General features: G+C 35.9%; 2 protein-coding genes across 35 annotated transcripts; both read right to left on the bottom strand.

Annotated features, from left to right (window-relative positions):
* Window positions 1–287: 287 nt before the first annotated feature.
* On the bottom strand, window positions 288–5454 carry LOC109807802 (uncharacterized). Of its 34 annotated transcripts, none has more exons than XR_014427927.1 (9): window positions 4263–5444; window positions 3954–4039; window positions 3705–3795; window positions 3386–3529; window positions 2762–2950; window positions 2501–2626; window positions 1436–1862; window positions 996–1115; window positions 288–505 (listed from the first exon to the last, which is right to left on the bottom strand). XR_014427927.1 is itself a non-coding variant. In XM_083059973.1 (7 exons), exons 5-7 carry the CDS (start codon window positions 2501–2503, stop codon window positions 486–488), a joined length of 450 nt encoding a protein of 149 aa, XP_082916099.1. In that variant the 5' UTR covers window positions 2504–2626; window positions 2762–2950; window positions 3386–3529; window positions 3705–3795; window positions 3954–5444; the 3' UTR covers window positions 288–485. The 34 variants fall into 34 exon arrangements, 8 of the variants coding, with proteins under 8 accessions (XP_082916099.1, XP_082916098.1, XP_082916097.1 ...); XR_014427929.1 differs by having other exon boundaries at window positions 5007–5442; XR_014427928.1 differs by having other exon boundaries at window positions 4974–5442.
* A 15857-nt stretch (window positions 5455–21311) lies between these two features.
* LOC145954423 (uncharacterized) lies at window positions 21312–21836 on the bottom strand. The gene has a single exon (XM_083068559.1). The coding sequence runs from the start codon at window positions 21834–21836 to the stop codon at window positions 21312–21314; it is 525 nt and encodes a 174-aa protein (XP_082924685.1).
* Window positions 21837–22079: the final 243 nt, after the last annotated feature.

Below are 22079 nucleotides of genomic sequence, written 5' to 3' on the forward strand. Positions count from 1 at the left end.
TTTTAAAATAACAGAATTAGTGACCCATTTTTCAATGACTCAAAGTGACTGATATAATATAAAAAAAAAAGTAGTCTCTAAAATTTTTCCTTATATATTCATCTTTCTTATTTATGCCATTTTCTTTCATATTTATTATCTTCTTTATTCAAATTCACCACATACCTAACTTCAATTATTTTTCTACTAAAACATAATAATTATTTAAGTATAATATTAATTATTTATTTACTTCACATATTTATTCTGTTAAACTATTATGCAAAAAGTCAACATACACTATATAATAACATGAAAATTAAGTAATTAAATTTTTTAATTTTTTAAAACTACACATAATATCCACCTAACATACAATCCTCACTATCTATTTGAGAAAGCGATATTTAAGACGATGACCATCTGGCATTCGAACAACAACAGTAATTGTTTCATTACATAAAGGTGGTTCCTTGAAAAGCCTAACTTCTTTATTTTCTTTATTGTCAAGCATTTTCCCCATTTCCTGCAATCATGAGGCACACAAAATTCAGTACAAGAATTTGAATAGTCATACAGCAATAAGAGTCATGCACCCACACAATGGACACAAAAGGCAAACATAGTCATATAGCAAAATTAGAATTTGAATTGTCCCACACTCTTAAATATAAGTCTCAATTACACATCACATGTCTAATGAATGTCCAATACGTTTTTGAAAGGCAACCACTTAGGAAGCGTGTAGTATGCTTCATAGCAAACACCACAAATAATCTGATCTTGCAGGAAATAATGAGCAAATAATAGCAAGTGAAAACAACAGTTCATGCTTCCTATATGGCAAACACTGAAAAGAAACTTAAATGAACCAGGCCAAACACACAAACATACTAATGTTTGGTGTCTACGAGACCCAAAATAATGATCTATTTCAATGACTCTATGTCATTTAGAATACTTTCAACAACCAAGTGCATGAAGTTCATAAAACTATCTCAAGAAAAAAAAAACACCTGTGAAAAAAATGAGTGAATCAAAAACTTAACATATATCATGAAAGTAACATGTCCATTATGTTGTACGTGGAACTCTTCTTGTACATCACATTCTTTTGTTTCTTCTAAAATAGTCATCTACACAAAAAAGTACAAAATAAATAAATATATAATTGATAAAAAAACATGTTATACAAAATTGAAATGTTATACAAAACATATGTAATACGTACTATCTTCATTCACCAACTTTAATAATTGTATATTAGTTTAAATGAATGATTATAATTTGACAAGAAAAAGGTGGAATTCTTCCTAATAAAATCACAATTACTCATGTAGATACTTTTCAACTAAGTTAATAACATCATACCATTTCCAACTATGATAAATGCTATTTGGTTTAACTATAAACATTTTGTATTTGTTGTAAAAAGATATTTTAATTAGTAAGTTACCTCTATTAGGATTGAATGGTTGACTGGGTGGTTGTGTCTCATCCTCATCTTCACTATCCTCTATACTAGGCGGCATGGAATGACTATTAATACTATCCATCCATTGTCGTATCATTGCATTATTTTGCTCAAAGAGTTTCTCAATGTTTACAACTTTAACTCGAAGCTCATCTCTTTCATTTTTAACTTCTTCCAAATCTTTTTTTAGTTCATCAAGTTCTTGTCTTTGTACCCACTCATTTGAGGAAGAAGAAGAGCCACGATAATATGGTCTTCCTGCCACTACAGAAGATTCCATTCCAAGGCCATATATTTTTCCTCCTTTGGTTTCAGCTACATCACACCACACATCTAACTCATTTGGTGGAGTAGTTCCTTCTTCATTTGCTTTTTGGGTTAATTCTTCAAATATATGTGAAAATTTTTCCTATCAACACCAATTTAAGAATAGTTATGGCTTCAAAAATAAAAACAAACTAAAAGTAGAATATTAAAGTTTATTACATTAACTTATTCTAATCTCCTGTCCACCCATGACTTGTCCTTCCGTTGGTGTGTGCGACGAAACAATTCTGATATAGTAGGAGGAATTCCATTCAACTTTGTCTAAAATAAAGAGAATGAACATAAGCTAGTGTCACAACCTTTCTATTAACTCCACTACAAATGCTTCCATCATAATTCCCAAATAAAGATAGCCATAAAATGTGACAACCAAACAGGGCAAGTATATGTGCATAAAAATCTATTTGCTACCTACATAACTTTTCCAACCAGAGATCACTAAATAAAATAAATAAATGATAATAAGCATTGTAATTCAAACTTCTATATTTTAAAATATTATATACATAATATTAATATTTTAATTTTTATTAATTTTAATTATATACTTAAATAATTTCTAAAATGAGTTAATAGTAATTAAAAAGTTAATTTTTATTATTTTTTAATTAGAGCTCGATTTATCTAAAATAAATTAATATTGATTAATTTCTAAAAGGTCTGCATCTGGCTCTCTTCCAGCATTGACCTTAAGTTTTTTCGCATGCTCTACTAGTTTACCATGGCAAACCATAGTCCTTGCGAGCTTCTTCATCATCACGTGAGAGTGTGATGTCCAAAACAAATGCAACTAAATGCTGCCACCGTCGTGTGCGACATGAAGATCACACAAATCATATCATTGAGCTGCAAATTCATTGAAATGACAATCACTCACATAGTCATGTGTACCACAATTAAATTTCAACAAAACCTATACAATTCTTTTCTGGAATTCTAATTTTAATGAGTGAACAACAATAAAACTACCTAAGCAACTACCTCATTGTGAATTAAATTTCAATGATTGGTTTACGTTCAGAGATCTCACCCATCCAACTTGATGCTTTACATAGTATTCTATGAAATATTGTGGAATGGAGATGCCAAGGAAGAATGAGAAGCCCAACACGAATTTGGTTCTGAAACTGTTGAGGTTACAGAATTGGAGAAAATCAAGACCCGTAGAAACTGCATATCCCAAGTTATAGCAAACTCTTGTCAAGTTCTATGACGAAGGATCAGCCATCAACAATCATATTAAAGGGGTATAATATTGACATTTAAAATACATGCTCTTACTTTAGCATAAGATTTTACAAGTCTATAACATATATGAACAATCTTCCTCCAAAATGGTAAACCATTTAACTTTTTCAGTCTAATAATTGTTAAGCACTAACTCTGTAACTTGTTATTTTTAACGCATTACTAAAACATGATTAATATAGCACTTGTGCAAAGGTAAAAGACATCTTGTCCTAAACACACAACAGAATGTCAACAATCTCTTTTCGTAGTTCCTCTGTCTTTTTTTTCAGAAAAAGGGAAGGCAATATGTTCAGTTTAATATAAAATAATTAAGTGCGTATCATTCAGTTTAATATGAAATCAGGTAATTTGTACCAACTCAAAAAGACTTGAACGTCTCTTTTTCTTATTCATGGTTGCAAGCCAAATAAAGTACTTATGAGCATGGCTAGCCACTTGTGTTGGAGTTCTTGTAGTCACATAGTTTCTAGAGATTCCCCTCCAGTCACCTTTTCCCAGCTTCTCAAGGCCAACAAGAAAAAATTAATATTGATTAAAAAAATCAGTTGCATATTATATTTCTATCATAGATAAAATTAGATAAGGAAAAATTATCCAAATTTATGGATAAGGAAAAATTAGATAAAATTGCTCATCTGAAAAATATACAAGATTTTTACAGAGTGATATGAACCTCAAACTTCTTTGTTGAGCTTTGATATCTCTTAAAAAGGATATTTTCATATAGTCAAATCCATCTTCATCAACCAAATATCCTCTTGAATCTGAGAAAAACCTTTTGTCAAAAAATTGCATATGCCTTCAAAAGACTAGACTATATCGAGGAATTCAATCCCAACAATTACGTTACAACAATCCTACTAATTGATGCTATCTTTAATGAGATGGAGTAGTTTCTACACGCTCAAACAACTAAAATTACCTGATACTGAGATGGAAAGAGCGCCATAAGCAACAAGCTTATCTAAAACATGCATTGCAATCTTTCCAAATCCACTCACAACACATCTACAGAAAAATATAAATGAAAAGGATTTGAGAATCATGAATGTGTACAATAAAGATAATAAGTAACAAACTTTACCATATATTTGGTATAAATAGCAGCTAAAATAACAATCAAAATTATTGAAATGCATGCAAATTGGAGTCTGTTCAAAAAGCACAGGAGTTTTGAAATGGGAGACACTACTAATTATTAAAATGAGATTACTACAGTGCAAGATCTAACCAGACTTTGGAAGAACGGGAGGCGAGTCCTATTATTCATTTGAAGAAACTCAATATTATATACATAATATTAATATTTTAATTTTTGGGAAGTTCCATGGTCCATGTTCATCCATCTTTGATTTCTCCAGAAATATCCATGGAATAAATAAACAAATTGCACTACAGAAGAATCCAAAATTATTTTCATAAGAACTAATTCACGGCACACAGAATTTATATATCTAATTGTATTAGATATATAGTTGTTTTCCTAATATCTTGCAAGCCCCAGCCATCGCATATCGAATCAAACACCTGCACAAGAACAACATCCAAACACCAATCAACCCTAAATCTAAATTCAATAATAAAATAAGTAGAGGCGAGAAACTATAATATCTATTAGAATACCATAAGAATAAACTTACCATTTAAGCGGTTTTAATAATCACCAGTAAAGCAAATAGCACTATCATGTTATAAGAACAATTTTGATTTTAACAACTTCATGTCCTATATACAGGGATTAAAACTTAGAGAAACATGCATGTACAGGGATTAAAAAAAAATCTGATACATGGACTAAAATTTAAAATGGAAGAAGTATAACCATCAAATGAATAATTTATACTAAATAGCAATTTTTGCAACTAGCAAGAAGTACAGTGAATGGAACTAAAGTTGGCATAAGAAGATGTAATAGACATCAATAAAAAGGTTTGATTTTCACCGCCTTAGCTATAAATGTAGAAGATTTCCTCACTGTGATTTTCACTTAAATGTAGAAATCGGAGAGGCTCTTCGTCCTAGAAAGTGAAGCTTATGGAGGACGCTTGCGTGGCGTTCTTCTTGATGGAGAGGCGGGTCCAGGCCACCACCTTGCCGGAGGGGAGGTGTTTGAGTTCGACGGCCGCGGCCACCACGCCGATGAGGCTGACAGAGTTGCAGAGCTCCTTCTTCCACAGAATCTCCGAGGGTTTGGGGTATGCTGTTGTCATCGAGCACTTCAATTTCACAATCCCTTTAATGAGTGGAAAGTGATTAGAGAAGAGAAGAGTGAGTGTCTAAAATTTTCGATTTGATTTTTACGTGCCAGAGAGACCCTTTTCTCAACTCCACTCACCACCCAACAACGGCCACCATCAAAAAACCTGTCTTCGTGAACACTCCACACGTGGACAAGAAGAAATCGTGGAGGCTCTTCGTCTCCACACGTAAATGTTTCATTTTATTATTTTTTTTTAAAGATTTACCTTTATTAATTATTATTAAGTAGTTCTTAAAGTCCATTTCTTGCATGGCCAGATATTTGATACTTTAGGTGTTTCTAATTTAAATATTATATACATAATATTAATATTTTAATTTTTATTAATTTTAATTATATACTTAAATAATTTCTTAAATGAGTTAACAGTAATTACAAAAAATAATCTTTATTATTTTTTAATTAGAGCTCGATTTATCTAAAATAAATTAACATTGATTAAAAAAAATCAGTTATATATTATATTTCTATCATAGATCGATATATTGGTATCTAATATAGCATAATTAGATACTAAAAAAGTATCTAAAATGAGTTAATAGTGAGTAAAACATCAATTATTATTTACTCGTGTATTTTAATTCGAGACCAAATATTTTTGTGTCAAATAATTTAGCAGTGACTAAAATATTAGTTTCTTGTTATACTTTTATTAGAGACTAATACATTGGTTTCTAATATAGAACAATTAGATACTAAAAAAATGGTATCTAAATTAAGTTAATGGTGACCAAAATAGTCCGTCTCTAGTAATATTTAAATTAGAAACTAGGAAATTTAATCTATAATTTTAGTGTATCTTGAGACTAAAATATTGGTTTCTAAAGTGTTTTAACAGTAACCAAAAAATTTGTCTCAAATTATATTTTAATTAGAGACTAAAAAAGTTGTATCTAATTAAATAAATAATATTTTTTAAACTATTAGCTACTAAAAATTTGGTTTCTAATTACATTAAAAATATTAATGACAATAGAGATTGAATTAGGGACCAACTATAATCAATCTCTAAAATAGTATTTAAATAAGTTGCTAAAGTGACTATATAAATTTGGTCTCTAAATAAGTCTCTATTTAATGAATTTCTTGTAGTGAAAGTTTTCTTATATTAACTTATTATTATAGGAGAGTATTGAGGAAATTCCTAAGATAACATTACCTTAGACTAGATTGACGAGGAAGAGGAGTTGCCTTTGTGTGGGATGGAAAGTATGAGAGTAGCTTCCAAACTCTTAAGGAAAGGTTGGCTAGTGCTAATATTACTAGATTTTAGTAAGCCTTTTATGGTATATAGTGATGCTTCTAAGATAGGTTTGGATGGAGTGTTGATGCAAGAAGGAAAGGTAATAGCTTATGTTTCTAGACAATTAAAAATTCATGAGAGGAATTACCTTATCTATGACCTTGAGTTAGCAGTTATGATACTTACACTAAGATTTGGAGACACTACCTAGATGATTCTAAGCTTGAGGTGTTCAGTGATCTTTAGAGCCTTAAATATATTTTGACCAAAGGAGATAGTTGAAATTTCTTAAGGACTAGGATTTTAATCTTAGTTGTGTTATCTAGGTAAAGCCAATGTGGTGATCGATACTTTGAGTAGGGAACCTTTATATTTGCCCTTCCTTATGATTAGGGAGATGGATCTTTTAGTTCAAATTAGGGATTTAAGCGTGACTTATGAGGTTACCCTTAGTAGTGTGAGACTAAGTATGACTCGAATAACTAGTGGATTGTTAAAGGAAAATTGGAGGAACATAATTTGTTGATTCATTTTGGTGATAAGATATGAGGCTATAGGACAAGATAATGGATAAGTGTTTACCTTGGGTATAGATGAAGTGGTAAGACTTTGAGATCGAGTATGTGTATCTAGTGAACCTATGCTTAGGTGGTTGATCTTTAGAGAGGGTCATAGAAGAAAAGCTAATATTATGGCGGATGCCTTGAGTAGGATGACCATTCACCTACCATCTTTGATGATTTAAGGGTTGGATTTGATTGAAGAACTTAGAAACTTAAGCGTGATGTGTGAGCTCACCCTTAGGAGCATTGAATTTAGTATGTTGAAAGTGACTAATGAATTAATGGAAGAGATTAGAGAAGCCTAAGAGTTAGATCCTTTCTTAGTGAACCAAGTGAAGAGGATTGCTAGGAGTATAGATAGCCCTTTACGAGTGGAAGTTGATGGTGTTTTGGGGTTCAATGATAGGATCTATGGCCTAGTAATCTTAAATTTAGGAAGATGATCTTAGAGGGAGGACACATAAGAGTACTCTTAGCACCCATTTAGGAGCTACTAAGATGTATCAGAGTGGCGCAGCAGAAACGTGGTGGCCTAAGAAAAAGAGAGGAGTAGAAGAATTTGTATACTCGTGTTTAGTATGCTAGAAGTCTTTAGGAATTTTTGTAGCACTTAGACGTCCCATTTTGGAAGTGAGATGGTGAGTGGATAGACCTTAGTTGTAGGTTTGTCTGAAACGCTTAAGAGATTGATTCTCTTTGGGTTATAGTGGATAGACTCGCCAAGTTTACTTGTCTACCCTTGTTGATAATAGACATTCCTGGGTGAAATTGATAGAGTTGTACATGTATAAGGTAGTGAGGTTGCATAGGAATTAGAAAGCAAGATACGAGGAGTCTACCTTTGCAAAAACTTCGGGGACGAAATTTCATAAAGGAGGGAAGAACTGTAACAGCCCAATTTTCACTGGCCAAGAGCCCAATTAATGTGGTTTAGTAGCCCGGAACGGGCCGTTACAAAATTGGAACGAACCGTTCCAAATTACTAAATGGACCTACTTTTGGAAGCCCGGAACGGGCCGTTCTGGATTTGGAATAGGCCGTTCCAAACCATTAAATTTTGCCTATGATTCTTAGTTGGGAACGGGTCGTTCCCAACTAGAACGGGCCGTTCCGGATTTTAAAAAAGGCCTTTGAACCTTATTGAGAACGGGCCGTTCCAAAATATGACCGTTGAGAGTTTTTAATGCAAACCCCAGAACGAGCCGTTCTAGTTTGAGAACGGACCGTTCTATATGTGAATTTTACACATGACGTGAGATTTCAAAAGGGGCCGTTCCGCGAATCCTGATGCCTATAAATTGAGTGCTCTGACACTCCCAAAATCATATTTTTCGGTTCTGACTTCTTTTAGTTCTGACTTCTTTCTTCTACATTCTCTTCTTTCCCTTCTACACTCTCTGAAGATCGAGGGGCACTTAGAGGAGGAGACCAAGAGATCTCTATTTTAGTTTCAGCTACTGTTTATCCAGGTACGGGAGAAAAGGAAATTATTTGTATGTAGAGTTACATGAGGGAATTGGGTAAAGGAAGAGTCCCTTAAGATTATGAGTAATTTTATAATTATTTCTATTTAGAGAATTATTGGTCTTATGTGATTCTGTATGAATTTATGATTATGAATATACATTTAATTTGTAAGAATGATGATGTGGGAGAGAGAACGAAATTATAGAAAAGTGTTTGTAAGTTAGGTTGTGGAAAATTGGATTATTTCTGTTTGAGGAATTGATGATCCCATTAGATTCTGTATGTGTGAGGATTAGAAATATATATTTAAATTTGTAAGAATGATGATCTGGGAAAGAGAACGAAATTGTAGAAAAGTGCCTGTGAGTTAGATTTTGGAATAATTGGGGGTTTTATCGTTTATGTTGAGATTATATTAAATTGGTAATTCCATTGATTATTGTATTAATTTATGAATGTTATTGTTATATTACTTTACAAGAATTGATGATCTAGATGTGAATTGCTCGAAGGGTGTGTAAACCCTTATTTTGTTGGACTTATCTGTTGTGTATGTGATATGGAATTGTGTATGTAATATGAAATTGAGATATGAGATGAGATGTTGTGTGGATATGATTATGATTGTGATTGTGGTTCCTCACATCAATGATCAGGGATGGCATGGCCCCTGGGTAAGTGATGCTAGAGGGAGGGCGTGACCCTGGCATGGTGTAGGATGAGTGAGACAATTGACACATATCACTTATGTCAAATATGGCAACCCTGACATAGGGTTAATTGCAAGAGATTGTGTGGATTGTGATGTGATTGTGGTTCCTCACATCAATGACCAGGGATGGCACGACCCCTGGGTAAGTGATGCTATAGGGAGGGCGTGACCCTGGCGTGGTGTGGGATGAATGTGGCAATTAACCTGTATCACTTATGCCATTTGTGGTGTGGCCTTGGCATAGTGTTAATTGTAAGATTTGTGTGGATTGAGATGTGATAAATGATTGTTAATTATGATATATATATATAAATGCTTGTGAATATTTCATGAATAATGATGAGACTATGTTGTGTTTTCCTTATGTGTTTTACATATAGATGTTTTCTTTTCTCACCGTACAATTTGTGGATGTTTTAGGTGAGGAAGATCTGGCTTTGAATGACATCCAGAATGCCAACTGTTGATTTATGGGCATGCTCTGATATTGTGACATCGGGGCAAAGGATTTCTAGGGCATGAATTGTATTTGTATATAGAGTTGAACCTATTATCTTGAAAACATTTTGTAACCTCTTATATTTTATTTCCCAAGTTTCATTTTCAAAATATTTTGGATATTGAAGAATGTTTCTAAAGGTTTTTATGTGAACCCTTTTACCAACATTGAAAAATTTATTCGTTAGTTTTATTATCCTTATACGTGTTGGGGTAGTAAGGGTGTCACATATCTTATTTTGTGAGTGTCACTTAGAGGTTGCAAATATCTCACGGTAGTGGTCCCATCACGACACTTATTAGGTGAACCTTTTCAAGGGTGGTCTGTAACACCCACCCTTACAATAATTGTCATTGAGTCCATTAAGAAGTATTTTTAATTTTAACACAATAAATATAAATATTTGAATACCTCAACCTTGTTATTGTCACATTTTAATTTAAAGTACAACTCACCATATGGATGGAACGTGCAATAGTTTACAATTTACAATGGTTTACTTTAATTAATAAATAATTTCGTTATTACTCATCAAACTCCATTCATAGGATCGTCATGTATTTGGAGATGGGTGTCCATTATTGCAACTAGTTAATGGACTTTAGCCCCATTACCCTCCACAATTCAAGTACTTGTTGACACATCTACCCTTTTGTGAGTGGATCCATAAGATTATTTTTAGACCTAATAAAATCAACAAAAACAACACCACGAGATATCAAATTTCTAATAAACTTATGTCATATTCTCAAGTGCCTTCTTTTTTCATTAATTTTTTTGATAGTAACTTCAACAATAACAACGTGACTATCACAATGCATTGAAATTGGAGATATAGGTTTATTTAACAAAGGCAAATCATATAATAAATTTTTAAGAAATTTGGCCTCACTACTAGTAATATCTAAGGCACTTGTTTCAGCTTCTATAGTAGAACGAGAAATAATAGTTTGTTTAGCAAATTTTCAAGCTATTGCACCTCCAGCTAAAGTAAAGATATAACCACTAGTAGATTTAGTTTTGTCAAAATTAGAAATCCAATTTGCATCACTAAAATCTTCAATTGCAACAGGATAACATGTATAGTGAATGCCATAATTAATAGTTCCTTTAAGATAAACCTTTTAAGAGCAAGCCAATGTTAATGATTAAGATTATGAGTATATCTTCCTAATCTACTAACAACATATGCAATGTTCGGTCTAGAATAATTAGACAAATGCAACAAGGAATTAATAATTTGAGAGTATTTAAGAGGAGAGACACCTTCACCAATATTTTTCTTCAATTTTATATTAGAATAAATAGGGTAGAAAGAGGTTTCACATCAAAATAATTAAACTTCTTTAACAAATTTTCAATGTAATGTGATTGTGTCACAACAATACTATCATGAATCTCAACTAACTTAATGCCTAAAATAACATCAACATGACCAAGATCCTTCATTTCAAAATTATTAGACAATGAAAGACTTCATATAATTTATAACATGTAGATTACTGCCAAAGATGAAAATATCATCCACATAGAGGCATAAAATAACACATGAATTATCATCAAATTGTTTCACATAAATACATTTATCACTATTATTAAATTGAAAACCATATGAGAAAACAACTTGATGAAATTTATCATACCACTTTTTAAATGCCTGTTTTAAACCATATAAAGATTAACAAGCTTACTAACTTTATTTTCCATTCCAGGTTTTATAAAACCTTAAGGTTGATTCATGTAAATTTCTTCTTACAAGTCACAATTTAAGAACTAGAGTTTACATCTATTTGATGAATTTCCAAATTAAAAACACAAGCAAGGAGGAAGGTCAGTCAAAACCAAGTTTTATTGACTTTAAGAGAATCTATTTCATCATTAATGACTTCTTTCCAAAAAGGTGCATCAATAGATCTCATGTCTTCACTATAAGTTTTAGGATCATCTTCAAGTAAGAAAGAATAAAATTCAGGACCAAAATCTTTAGCTTTTCTAATTCTTTTACTTATTCTAGGTTCAACATCCTTGTTAACATTACTACTAGAAGGTGAAATAGAACTAGGAGTGTCAGAAACAAGTTTAGACAATTTTTTTTTCAAAGAAAACATCTCTAGATTCCATAATTATATTATTAGAAATTTCAGCAACTTCATAATTAATAACTAAAAATCTATAAGTAGTATTATGCAAAGAATATCCAAGAAAAACACAATCAACAATCTTGGGACCAATTTTCCTTTTCTTATTAATAGGAATATTCATATTTGCAAGACACCCCTACATTTTGAGATGTTCCAAATTTGGTTTTCTATTTTTTCAAAGTTCATAAGGGAATTGAATTCGGCCGCTAAATTTAACTAATATTTAGCGATGGAATTGAATTCGGTCGCTAAATCAGAAATTTTGATTTTTTTAGCGATAGAATTAAATTCGGTCGCTAAATCAGAAATTTTGAATTTTTTAGCGACGAAATTAAATTTGATCACTAAATATTAGTTATAATTAGCGATATAATTCTATTCGGTTGCTAAATATTAGTTAAAATTAGCAACAGAATTCTATTCGGTCGAAAAATATTAGTTAAAATTAGCGACACAATTCTATTCAGTCACTAAATAAAACTTAAAAAAATTTATAAATTGCTTAAAAGTGATGATAATATTGTTGTTGAGTATCAATCCCATTTTCTTGTTTTGTAAGAGCAAGACATTAATTTATAATAAAAAATATATTTATATGCACTCCTACATAATTAATACCAATAGTTATTTATGTGAAAAAATATTTAGAGGTTTTTTTTACGATTGGATTTTTAGGCAGTTTTTTAATTAGAGTATATGATTTTTTTTTAAAATTTCTTATTTATTTTGATCCATATTTATAATATATATTTCTAACTTATGATAACTTTATTTTTAAATAATTTTTTATATTTAAATTTTATTAATAGAAGAGATGTGATATCTTAAGGAAAAAAAATAATTATAACATCCTCTTTTTTTCTAATAGGATGAGTACAAATGTATTTTTCTTAACTATTAGTATTTCTTTATTGTTGTGTGATAAAATTGATTATTTTAAATTATTTAACTAGAATCTTATTAATAATTTACTATATGATTTTAATATTTTTGTATAACTAATATTTGATTTTAAACTTGATATGAAAATATTATGATATAACTAGATAAGATTTTAAATTAGTATTTTATTAATGATTGATAATTATAAAATAAAAAAAGGATAAATACAGTTTTTGAATTTTATATCTTGGATTTAAGATGAATACATATATTAAGTTAATTAATAATTTATTTAAAATGTTAAAATTTAGTTTATAAAAATAATATTTTAAAAGAGAAGGGTTATAATAACATCGGTGTAACTTTTACTAAGTATTACATCGCTCAATAACGTTATATTAAATGTGAATTTTATAAATTCAACCGTTAGATTGAAAGTTTTTTACTCTTAGATCATATATACAAAATCTTATATGAATTCAAGATGATTTGATACTTTATTTTTGTAAAACAAAATTGACGTAATATATACATTTCAAATAAAATATGAGCACTTTGATTACTTTTAAGTTGTTGTTCAATTTTAAAAAAAATTGATATAAACATATAAAATGATATGAACTTTCAATTTAACGGTTGAATTTACAAAATTCACATTTAATATAAAGTTATTGAGCGGTGTAATACTTAGTAAAAGTTATACTAGTGTTATTATAACCCTTCTCATTTCAAAATATATAAATTATTACTTAAACTTTTAAATTTATAATAAATAATTTAAATTGTATCATAAAATTAATTTTAAATAAAAATAAGTAGATTGTTAATTATAAAAGTAAGTATATATATAAATAAAGATTAATTAAATATAATATAATTATTATTATTAGTAATATATTATTATATATTTATAACGGTCCGGATACACCAAAATGATAAGGATCCAAAGATAATATAAGTACGAGATTGGATAGTTGAGGATGACTTAAATAAATTAATTTGTATTACTTATACTAACAACATGCATCTGCTTTTCGGTGGCTTATCTGATAAGAACTTCACTATTAAGCGTGCTTGACTTGAAGTAATATAGGGATGGGTGACCTCCTGGGAAGTTTCCAAAAATTGTGTAATTAAGGACAAAACATGCTAAAAAGTTAAGTATTGTGAAATAAAATCCTTAAGAGGCCAAATATGAGTGGTTTGTAGCGACCAAACTTGCGACGTCTATAAAATTTAATAAAATAAAAAATAAATATTTAGCGACCGCTTTATTCGGTCACTAATTTGGTCCCATACACTTCAGCGACTAAAATTATTGCAACCATTTTGCGACCGAAATTTTTTCCAAATATTCTTTATTATTGAATTACAATAATAATTTAGAATTTATTTAAATATAAATTAAAAGTATTTTTAATAGTTTTTCTATTGAAAATAAAAATTTACTTCAAGTAGAAATGCTGACAAAAGTACTTTTAATTTTATATCTAAACAATCTCTTAATTTCCAATCAAAAAATTGAAACCTTAAAAATATGTTTTTAATTTATGCATTCTAAACCTAAAATATCCTATTTCTCTAATTAGCATTAAATTTATGTTAAGTAATACAAGTTCACATGGATTCTTAATCTTTGAACTTTTATCCATTTATCACTTGCATGGTATATTTGTTAAAAGTCTAATAAACAATGTCAGAATGTTTAAGTCAAAGTGCAATAAAAAATTACTAAACCGTGGCAGTAATGTTTTACTTTCCGTTTAAGTAATTGTTCCATCGTCATTTCTTTCCTTAAGCATTAAGTTTAGATTTTTTTTATTTATTAATATTCTATTAGGTTTCTTTGCCTATAAAAGGCCATTCATGCACAAGGGCAAGATAATAATTTTGGATCATTCAACCAAGGAAGAGGAGAAGATACTTTTGGTGTTGCCAACTGTGGAAAAGGATGTGGTTAACAATTATGAACAAAGAGCAAATTTTAATTTCTTCTACTGTGAAAAGTTTGGGCATAGAGCTATAGAGTGTAGATTTAAACAGCAAGCGAATGTGACAGAAAGTCTTCAAAATATTTGTGAGAATTCTTATATAATCTACAAAGTTTATTTTTGGCAAAGCAATACATTTTTCAATGGTGAAAATATTTGGTATATGGATACATGATGTAGCTATCATATATGTGGGAAAAAATGAATTATTTTCATCTCTAGATGAAATAATAGAATCTATCGTGAGATTTGGAAACAACACAAATACTCTTATTTTAGGGAAAGGCCAAATTAATATTAGATTGAAAGATGGTTTGTAAAATTTTGTCTCTAATTTTTTCTATGCTCTTAGTCTTCATCACAATTTGTTAAGTATGGGGTAACTATCAGATAAAGGTTATGTTCTTACCAGAGATCGGTCATAGGAGACGATCTGCTAGGTAAGATTGGTGAGCCTCCTTCACTAGGTACGCTTGCTATTCCAAGGCGAGGGTGGTACCTGCAAAAGAGACTCTGATGCTAAAGTTAGTATTTGTGGATGTGTGGGTCTCGTATAAGTAACGCATGTACATTTGTGTGAATTAGTATTTTATTGGGCCTTGGGCCTGAGATCAGTGATGACCTATTTAGGCAACGGACCTCGTCTTGGCCGATGTCGCCTAACGCGTTTCTGAGGTCGATTTGTGCTGTGATGCTGAGCTAGAGCTCGGCTTCACGGTACGGATAGTACACTAGCCCCCCGAGCTTCGAAGACTGTGGGTCGAGGAGTTGATGTCGAGCTCGACAGGGGGTCGTGACTCTTCGCGTACGCTTCTCTTATCACGATGCCTTGTGTCATAACCGTCACCTTGTCCTCATAACGCGTGGGTGGCGTCTTAATGGGAAGTGACGGTTATGTAATGATGGTTGTACCCATCATAATGGGCTCCATTAATGTGTCGTCAGTTTTGTTTTTCTCTCTCCACGTGTCGTTTCCATTTCAATTTAGGAAGCCCCTTTTTCCCACTTTCCTTCGCACCCTCTCCCCTTCACTTTACTCTTTTTCCTTTGGCTTGCTCTCGACGCCTCTTCATTTCTCTCTATCCTGCTCTTCCTTGTCGTCGCCGTTTCTGGCAATTAGGTCCTCCTTCTCTGTCACTATTTTGTCGTTGTGAAGGAAGTACCAGGTACTTTGCCCTTTCTGTCCTCGTTCTACCTCTTCACCCTTCCCCTTCCTCGAGTCTTTTTATTTTTCGATGGCTGGTGATAGCGGCACCGCCCCCTCTACCCCGGCCAAGGGCAAGGATAAAGGAAAGGTGCGCGACAAGGCAGTGGTCGTCGAGACGGCCGCTGCTGAAAGGAAGAAGGGTGGTAACAACGCTAGGGATTCTTTCCTCGTCATCACTGGCTACGAATGGGTCAAGGGTGACGTCGGAGAATTCGAGAGAGTTTTCAAGTCATTCCTGGAGGTCAATGCGATGTGGAAATCGCACAGGATCTGCCAAGCGTCCATTTTTAAGCTCATCCGGCTTGAACCTTGTCAGCCTGGTGAGCGTGTATATATGGGGGGTACCTCTAATCCCCCCTTTTTCTATATGTACCAATGCTTCTTTAGGGATTTAGGCGTATGCCTTCCCTTTACTCAATTCGAATGTGATTTTTTGAATTTTGTCAACACGGCTCCTTTGAGGGCTTTTCAAGTCCTGTGTTTGACCCTAAGGATAGGGTTGTTTCTGCCTGTTTTTCTTCATTTCTACCAACTTAAGTTGGGTGAGCATCCCTTCGGTTGGGTTTCTCTGAACGGGAGTAAGGCTGGGGGGCTGTTTTCATTTTACTCCCAGTCGTATTAGGGCTTCAAACATGAGTTCTTTCGAGTTCTTCCCAAGGAGGTCGACCTGTTAAAAGATGAGGTATTCCACTTCGGCGGGTTGCCGAGGTTCCCTCTTTACTGGTAGCAGGATCCGATCAAGTTCAACGGGTCAGCCAATCTCCAGTTGACGGCCTCGGATACTGCTGCCATTAAAAACCTAGCTGCGCTCCCGCGTCCCCTGGATTGCAAGCTTGTCTTGTCGCTTGCTAACTCGGCGTACAAGGAGAGGGGTCTAGAGAGTGTGTACCTCGTCATTCTTAGTTGTCAGGGTTTATTTCATTTTCTTTTCCTGATGTATTTGGCTCTTGTACTTGCAGACATAATGGGAAGGAGCAAGTGGCGTGAGCTGAAGTCCCGCTACAATGTGGCTGAGATCGAGGTCCTCAAGCCTCAGGAGGAAGAGGTTGCTCCTCTTGAAACTCGCAGGAAAAGAAAGAGGGAGAGAATGAGGTCGGGGGAACCTCCACCCCTTGTGACGCTGAGGAGGTGACTTCGAAGGCTGCTGATGCCGACGTGGTCGACCTAACTGGAAGTTCTCCTCCCGGGGGATCGTCCCGAGCTGCCGCGAAGGAGGTTACCCGTGAGGCGCAGGTTTGTATATTTTTTTTAATTTTTTCTTGTGATTTTTCTTCCACGTCGTGTGATCTTCCTATTTTAATAACTTGGAGAATTTTTGTGTTATGTGTAGGTGGGGCCTGAGCCAGCTTCCGCCGAGGCCCGGGTTGAGTCAAGCTCGGAGGCGCCTGGGCTGAATGCCTTTGCTACCGCGCAAATGGCGCCTACCTTAACTCTCACTGAGGTCCGCGAAGGGGAGCCGAGCTCTGAGGCTCCATCGTCGACTCCTGCAGCCACCGCGCCGCCGCCTCCTCCTCCGGCAGGGCTCCCAAAGGGAAGTTCATCGCCTAGCGCTTCGACAAGGATCGCCCTTTGACGAGGATGGACCACGTGAGCGCATCATCAGATGTGGACTCATTGTGGAGTTCGAAGGTGACTGCTGAGACCTTCTACCCGAGGGATTCGCTCCGTTCGGCTGATAAGGCGATGATCGAGAAGGTCGGGCCAGTGGAGAGTCTCGACTCTATAGAGGTCTTCATGTAGCGGTCGATTACTATTGTAGACCACTGGAAGCACAAGTGGTCGAAGCTGCACGGGGACCTCGAGAAAGCGAAAAGTCAAGTCCAGCCTTTGGAGGAGGAGAACAAGGCCTAAGGAGCCACTCTCGGCGAGGCCAAGAGACAGAATGAGGCTGAGCTTCAAGCCACCAGGAGGGAACTGGTGAGAGCTCCGAAGCCTTTGGAGATCGCTCTAAGGGCTAATGAGGTTTACGTTGCCCAAGTGGGTGAGCTACAGGAGCTTGCCAGTTCTTCCTGGGGTCGGGTGCGCTCCTTGGAAGACGAGGTATCATCGCTGAAGGCTGATCTGGAAGAGCCGGCCGAGAAATGTCTTTGTGATGAGGTGCTTCTTGGTGGTAAGGAAGAGGAGGTCGCAGCTCTGAGGGTGGAACTTGATAAGATGGTCGAGGCTAAGGCGGGGCTGGAGAGGAAGCTCGTTGAGACTAATCGAGCTGTTTTGTTCGAGCATAAGAAAGGCTTTGTCAAGGCAGCCCGTCAGGCGAGGTTACTTGCGCCCGGGGTCGACCTCTCTGCGATGCATGTGGAGAAGGAGGTGCGAGCTGGGCGGCTGGTGAAAGAGGACGACCTTGTCGACAGCTCGAGCGAGAACACGACTGCCTAGGCCTCCATCTTTTGTAATAACTTAGTTTACTTTGCTCACTCTTCTTGTTTTCTGAACATTTGTATTTGTTGAACTTGTGTATATAATTTGCTTTGTTCATTTGCGGTTTTCATCTTGCGCTTTCAATGGTTCTATTTTGACCTTTTGTTTTTGCGCTCAAAATTGAATTTGGATTTAGGCTTAGTTTTAGACCGTTTTTGAGGTTCGAAAACACGTTCGACACTTGTTCTATGGTTTGTGCTTTAGGGCTCAAACTTGGCTCAGCATAAAGTGATTTATATCAAGGTTCGAATTCGACCTTGGCTTAATCATAAAGTAATTTTTACCAAGGTTCGAATTCAACCTTGGCTTAACAGAAAGTGATTTGTACCAAGGTTCGAATTCGACCTTGGCTTACCAGAAAGTAATTCGTACCAAGGTTCGAATTCGACCTTGGCTTAACATAAAGCAATTCGTGCCAAGGTTCGAACTCGACATTGGCTTAACATAAATCAATTCGTGCCAAGGTTCAAATTCAACCTTGGCTTAACAGGGTATAATTTGTGCCAAAGCAGTGTAAAATTGAGAAGCTTATGAATGGAATGAGTCATTTTATTAATGTCACGAGTGTGCCTCGTTAAAAACCCTGTCAGCCAAAACCCATTTTTCTGTTTTTTGGGACAAAAGACTGAATCGGGAAAAGAGTGCACAACTCATTCATACAATTTCAGCTGAAGTAGAACTTGAGATGCGTGGCATTCCAGGTTCGTGGGATGGCTTTGCCGCTAAGCTCTTCTAGTCGGCATGCCCCATTTTCTAAGTTTTCTGTGACTCGGAATGGGCCATCCCAGTTAGGCGCGAGCTTCCCTTCTGACGAATCTCTGCAGGCATCGCCAAGTAGTCGCCACACCAAGTCGCCAACCTGGAAGGAGCGAGGTCGGACTCGCGTTTTGTACCTTCTAGAGGCTCGAAGCTTGCAGGCTTCTTCATGAATCCGAGCTTCTTCCCTGAGCTCGTCGATCAAGTCAAGGTTGACCGCTATCTCTTGTGCGTTTTGCTCTTTTTCGAAAGCATGACGTCGATGAGACGGCTCGCCGACTTCCACAAAGATCATGGCATCGACTCCATAGGTCAGCCTCTAAGGCATTTCCTGCGTTGTTGATTGGGGAGTGCAGTGGTACGCCCAAAGAATGCTGGGGAGCTCGTTGGCCCATTGTCCCTTGGCACTTCCTAGTTGCTTCTTGAGTTCTCGGAGTATTACTTTATTTGTAGCTTCGGCTTGGCCATTGGTTTAGGGATGTTACACCGAGGTTGGTGTAGACCCCTAAAATTGCCCGGGTCGGAAATAAAGCTTGAAGACTCTCGAAGACTGAAGGAAGATCAGCCAGAAGGACTCCTGGAAGGCCCTAGGAGGGTTCTCTGTAGGTCTAGAGGTCTTAGAATAGCTCAAAATAAGAAAGTGGAGGGAATGAAGCCCAATACGGCCGTACTAAACTTAATACGGCCGTATTGAAGCTTCAATATGGCCGCAGTGAACTCAATACGGCGTATTGAAGTTTCTGAAACTTCAATACGGCCGTACTGAAATCAATACGGCCGTATTGAAGCTTCAATACAGCCGCAGTGAACTCAATACGGCCGTATTGAAATTTCTGAATTTCAATACGGCCGTATTGAACTCAATACGGCCGTATTGAAGTTCAAAAATTTCAATACGGCCGTATTGATTCTGTAGCCCGTATTGCGCCTATTCCCTATAAATATGACGTCAATTGGACGTCATTTCACACTTTTGAACATAGTTTCAACCCTCTCCTTGAGTATTCTGGGGTTTTTGAGCAGTGTTCTGCCCTAGAAATCACTCGGAGAGTTGATCCGACGAAGTTTTTGAGCCTCGAGCCATTTTGCTTGAGGATCGAACCTAGTCGAAGGGAAATCCTCCGGATTTCCGTAGTCAAAAGTTTTTAGGAAGGAGCGAGCGAGCTTGTAGAGCGAGGGAACGCCAAAAAGCTTCCCAGTTTTACGAAATATATAAAAGCACGCTTCAAAGGTTTCTTCTTAAAGTCCTTCCTTTTACTGCTTTCTGTGTGCATATTTAAACTGTCATCATGTAGATAGTTAATTTATAATTGCTTAGAATAAATAGGGGTAATCTAGTAATTTTACACTGTTATTTTAGAAATAATCTGTCATAGGGAACCCGAAAGGGGCGCTGTGGGGTGCTAACACCTTCCCCACGCGTAACCGACTCCCTTACCCAACTCTGGTTGTAATGGCCAAAGTTGATTTATAAAATCAATTGCCTTATCCCTTTTTCCAATGTTTTGAGTAAAACATTGGTGGCGACTCCACGAACCCTTTTACTACGAAAACCACTAATCCATGGAGGGTCCCGCTTGGGATTAACATGGATTGGTGAGACATTTAATAAATAAATTGGATAAGATCGACAAGGTCTCAGTTTGAGAACAAGTCGTTCTAATAATCCAATACATTTTCAAAACTAAAATAAAAGCGAGCTCGACCGTCTTCGCGACCGCCGAGGCCCGTTTGGGCCGGGTGGCGACAGTTGGGAGGTGCTTGACTCCGAGTTCATGGAGGAAATCCTCGAACCTCTGCGCGATGAACTGTCTACCATTATTAGTGACTAGAGAGTGCGGGATGCCAAACCTGCAGATAATGCTTTTCCAGGTGAATTTCTGGACATTCTCGGTAGTGATCTTGGCAAGTGAACATGCCTCGATCCACTTGGTGAAGTAGTCTATCGCCACTAGGAGGAATTTAAGTTGACCTTTCGCGGGGGGAAATGGTCTAAGGATGTCCATTTCCCACTGGGCAAAAGGCCACGGCGATGTAATCTGGTGGAGGGCTTCGGGTGGTTGCCGATGTGCGTTGCCGAACTGCTGACATTCCTTGCATCTTTGCACATAAGTTTGGCAATCTGACTTTAGCGTAGGCCATTAGTATCCAGCCCGTAGTACCTTGGTTGCCATCGAGCAATCCCCAGAGTGCATTCCATAGATCCCTCGGTGGATTTCCTCGACGACATAGGTGGCCTGGGATTCAGCTAAGCATTTCAAAAGGGGAGTGGAGATGCCACGCTTGAACAACTTGTCTCCAATGATGAAGAACTTGGCCGAGCGTACCCTCACCTTCCGGGCTTCCTCCTTATCTTTAGGTAAAGTCCCTTCCTTCAAATAGTTCCAAATCCCCGCCATCCATCCTCGGTCTGCACTGTTGCTGGTGTTGACGGCCTTATCATCTAAGCTGGACGAGTTCAACGTCTCCTGTATGATGGTCTGATGTTGCCCGGGGTCCTTCGTGCTGGCGATCTTGGACAGGAGGTCGGCTCTGGCATTCTGCTCACGGGGGACATGGCGTTTGGCAAACTCGTCGAAGGAGGGGATTTGTTGGGAGGCTACATGAAAGTACCTCTGTAGAAGGGTGTCCTTGGTCAGATATGCTCCACTGAGTTGTTCTACCATGAGCTTTGAGTCGCTGTTGCAACTCACTCTCTATGCTCCAAGGTTGCGAGCCAACCTTAGCTTTGCTAGAAGCGCTTCATATTCTGCCTGGTTGTTGGTCACCTTGAAGCCAAACTTGAGAGACTGCTCTACAGTGACCTTATTCGGTCCTTCCAATATAATACCTGCACCACCACCTTTATAATTGGAGGACCCGTCAACGTGTAAAGTCCATACCTGTGGTTCCACAGTCGAGGTTGGGGT

Source organism: Cajanus cajan, chromosome 1 (assembly GCF_000230855.2).
Source record: "Cajanus cajan strain Asha chromosome 1, NIPB_CcT2T_4, whole genome shotgun sequence".
Taxonomy (NCBI): Eukaryota; Viridiplantae; Streptophyta; class Magnoliopsida; order Fabales; family Fabaceae; genus Cajanus; species Cajanus cajan.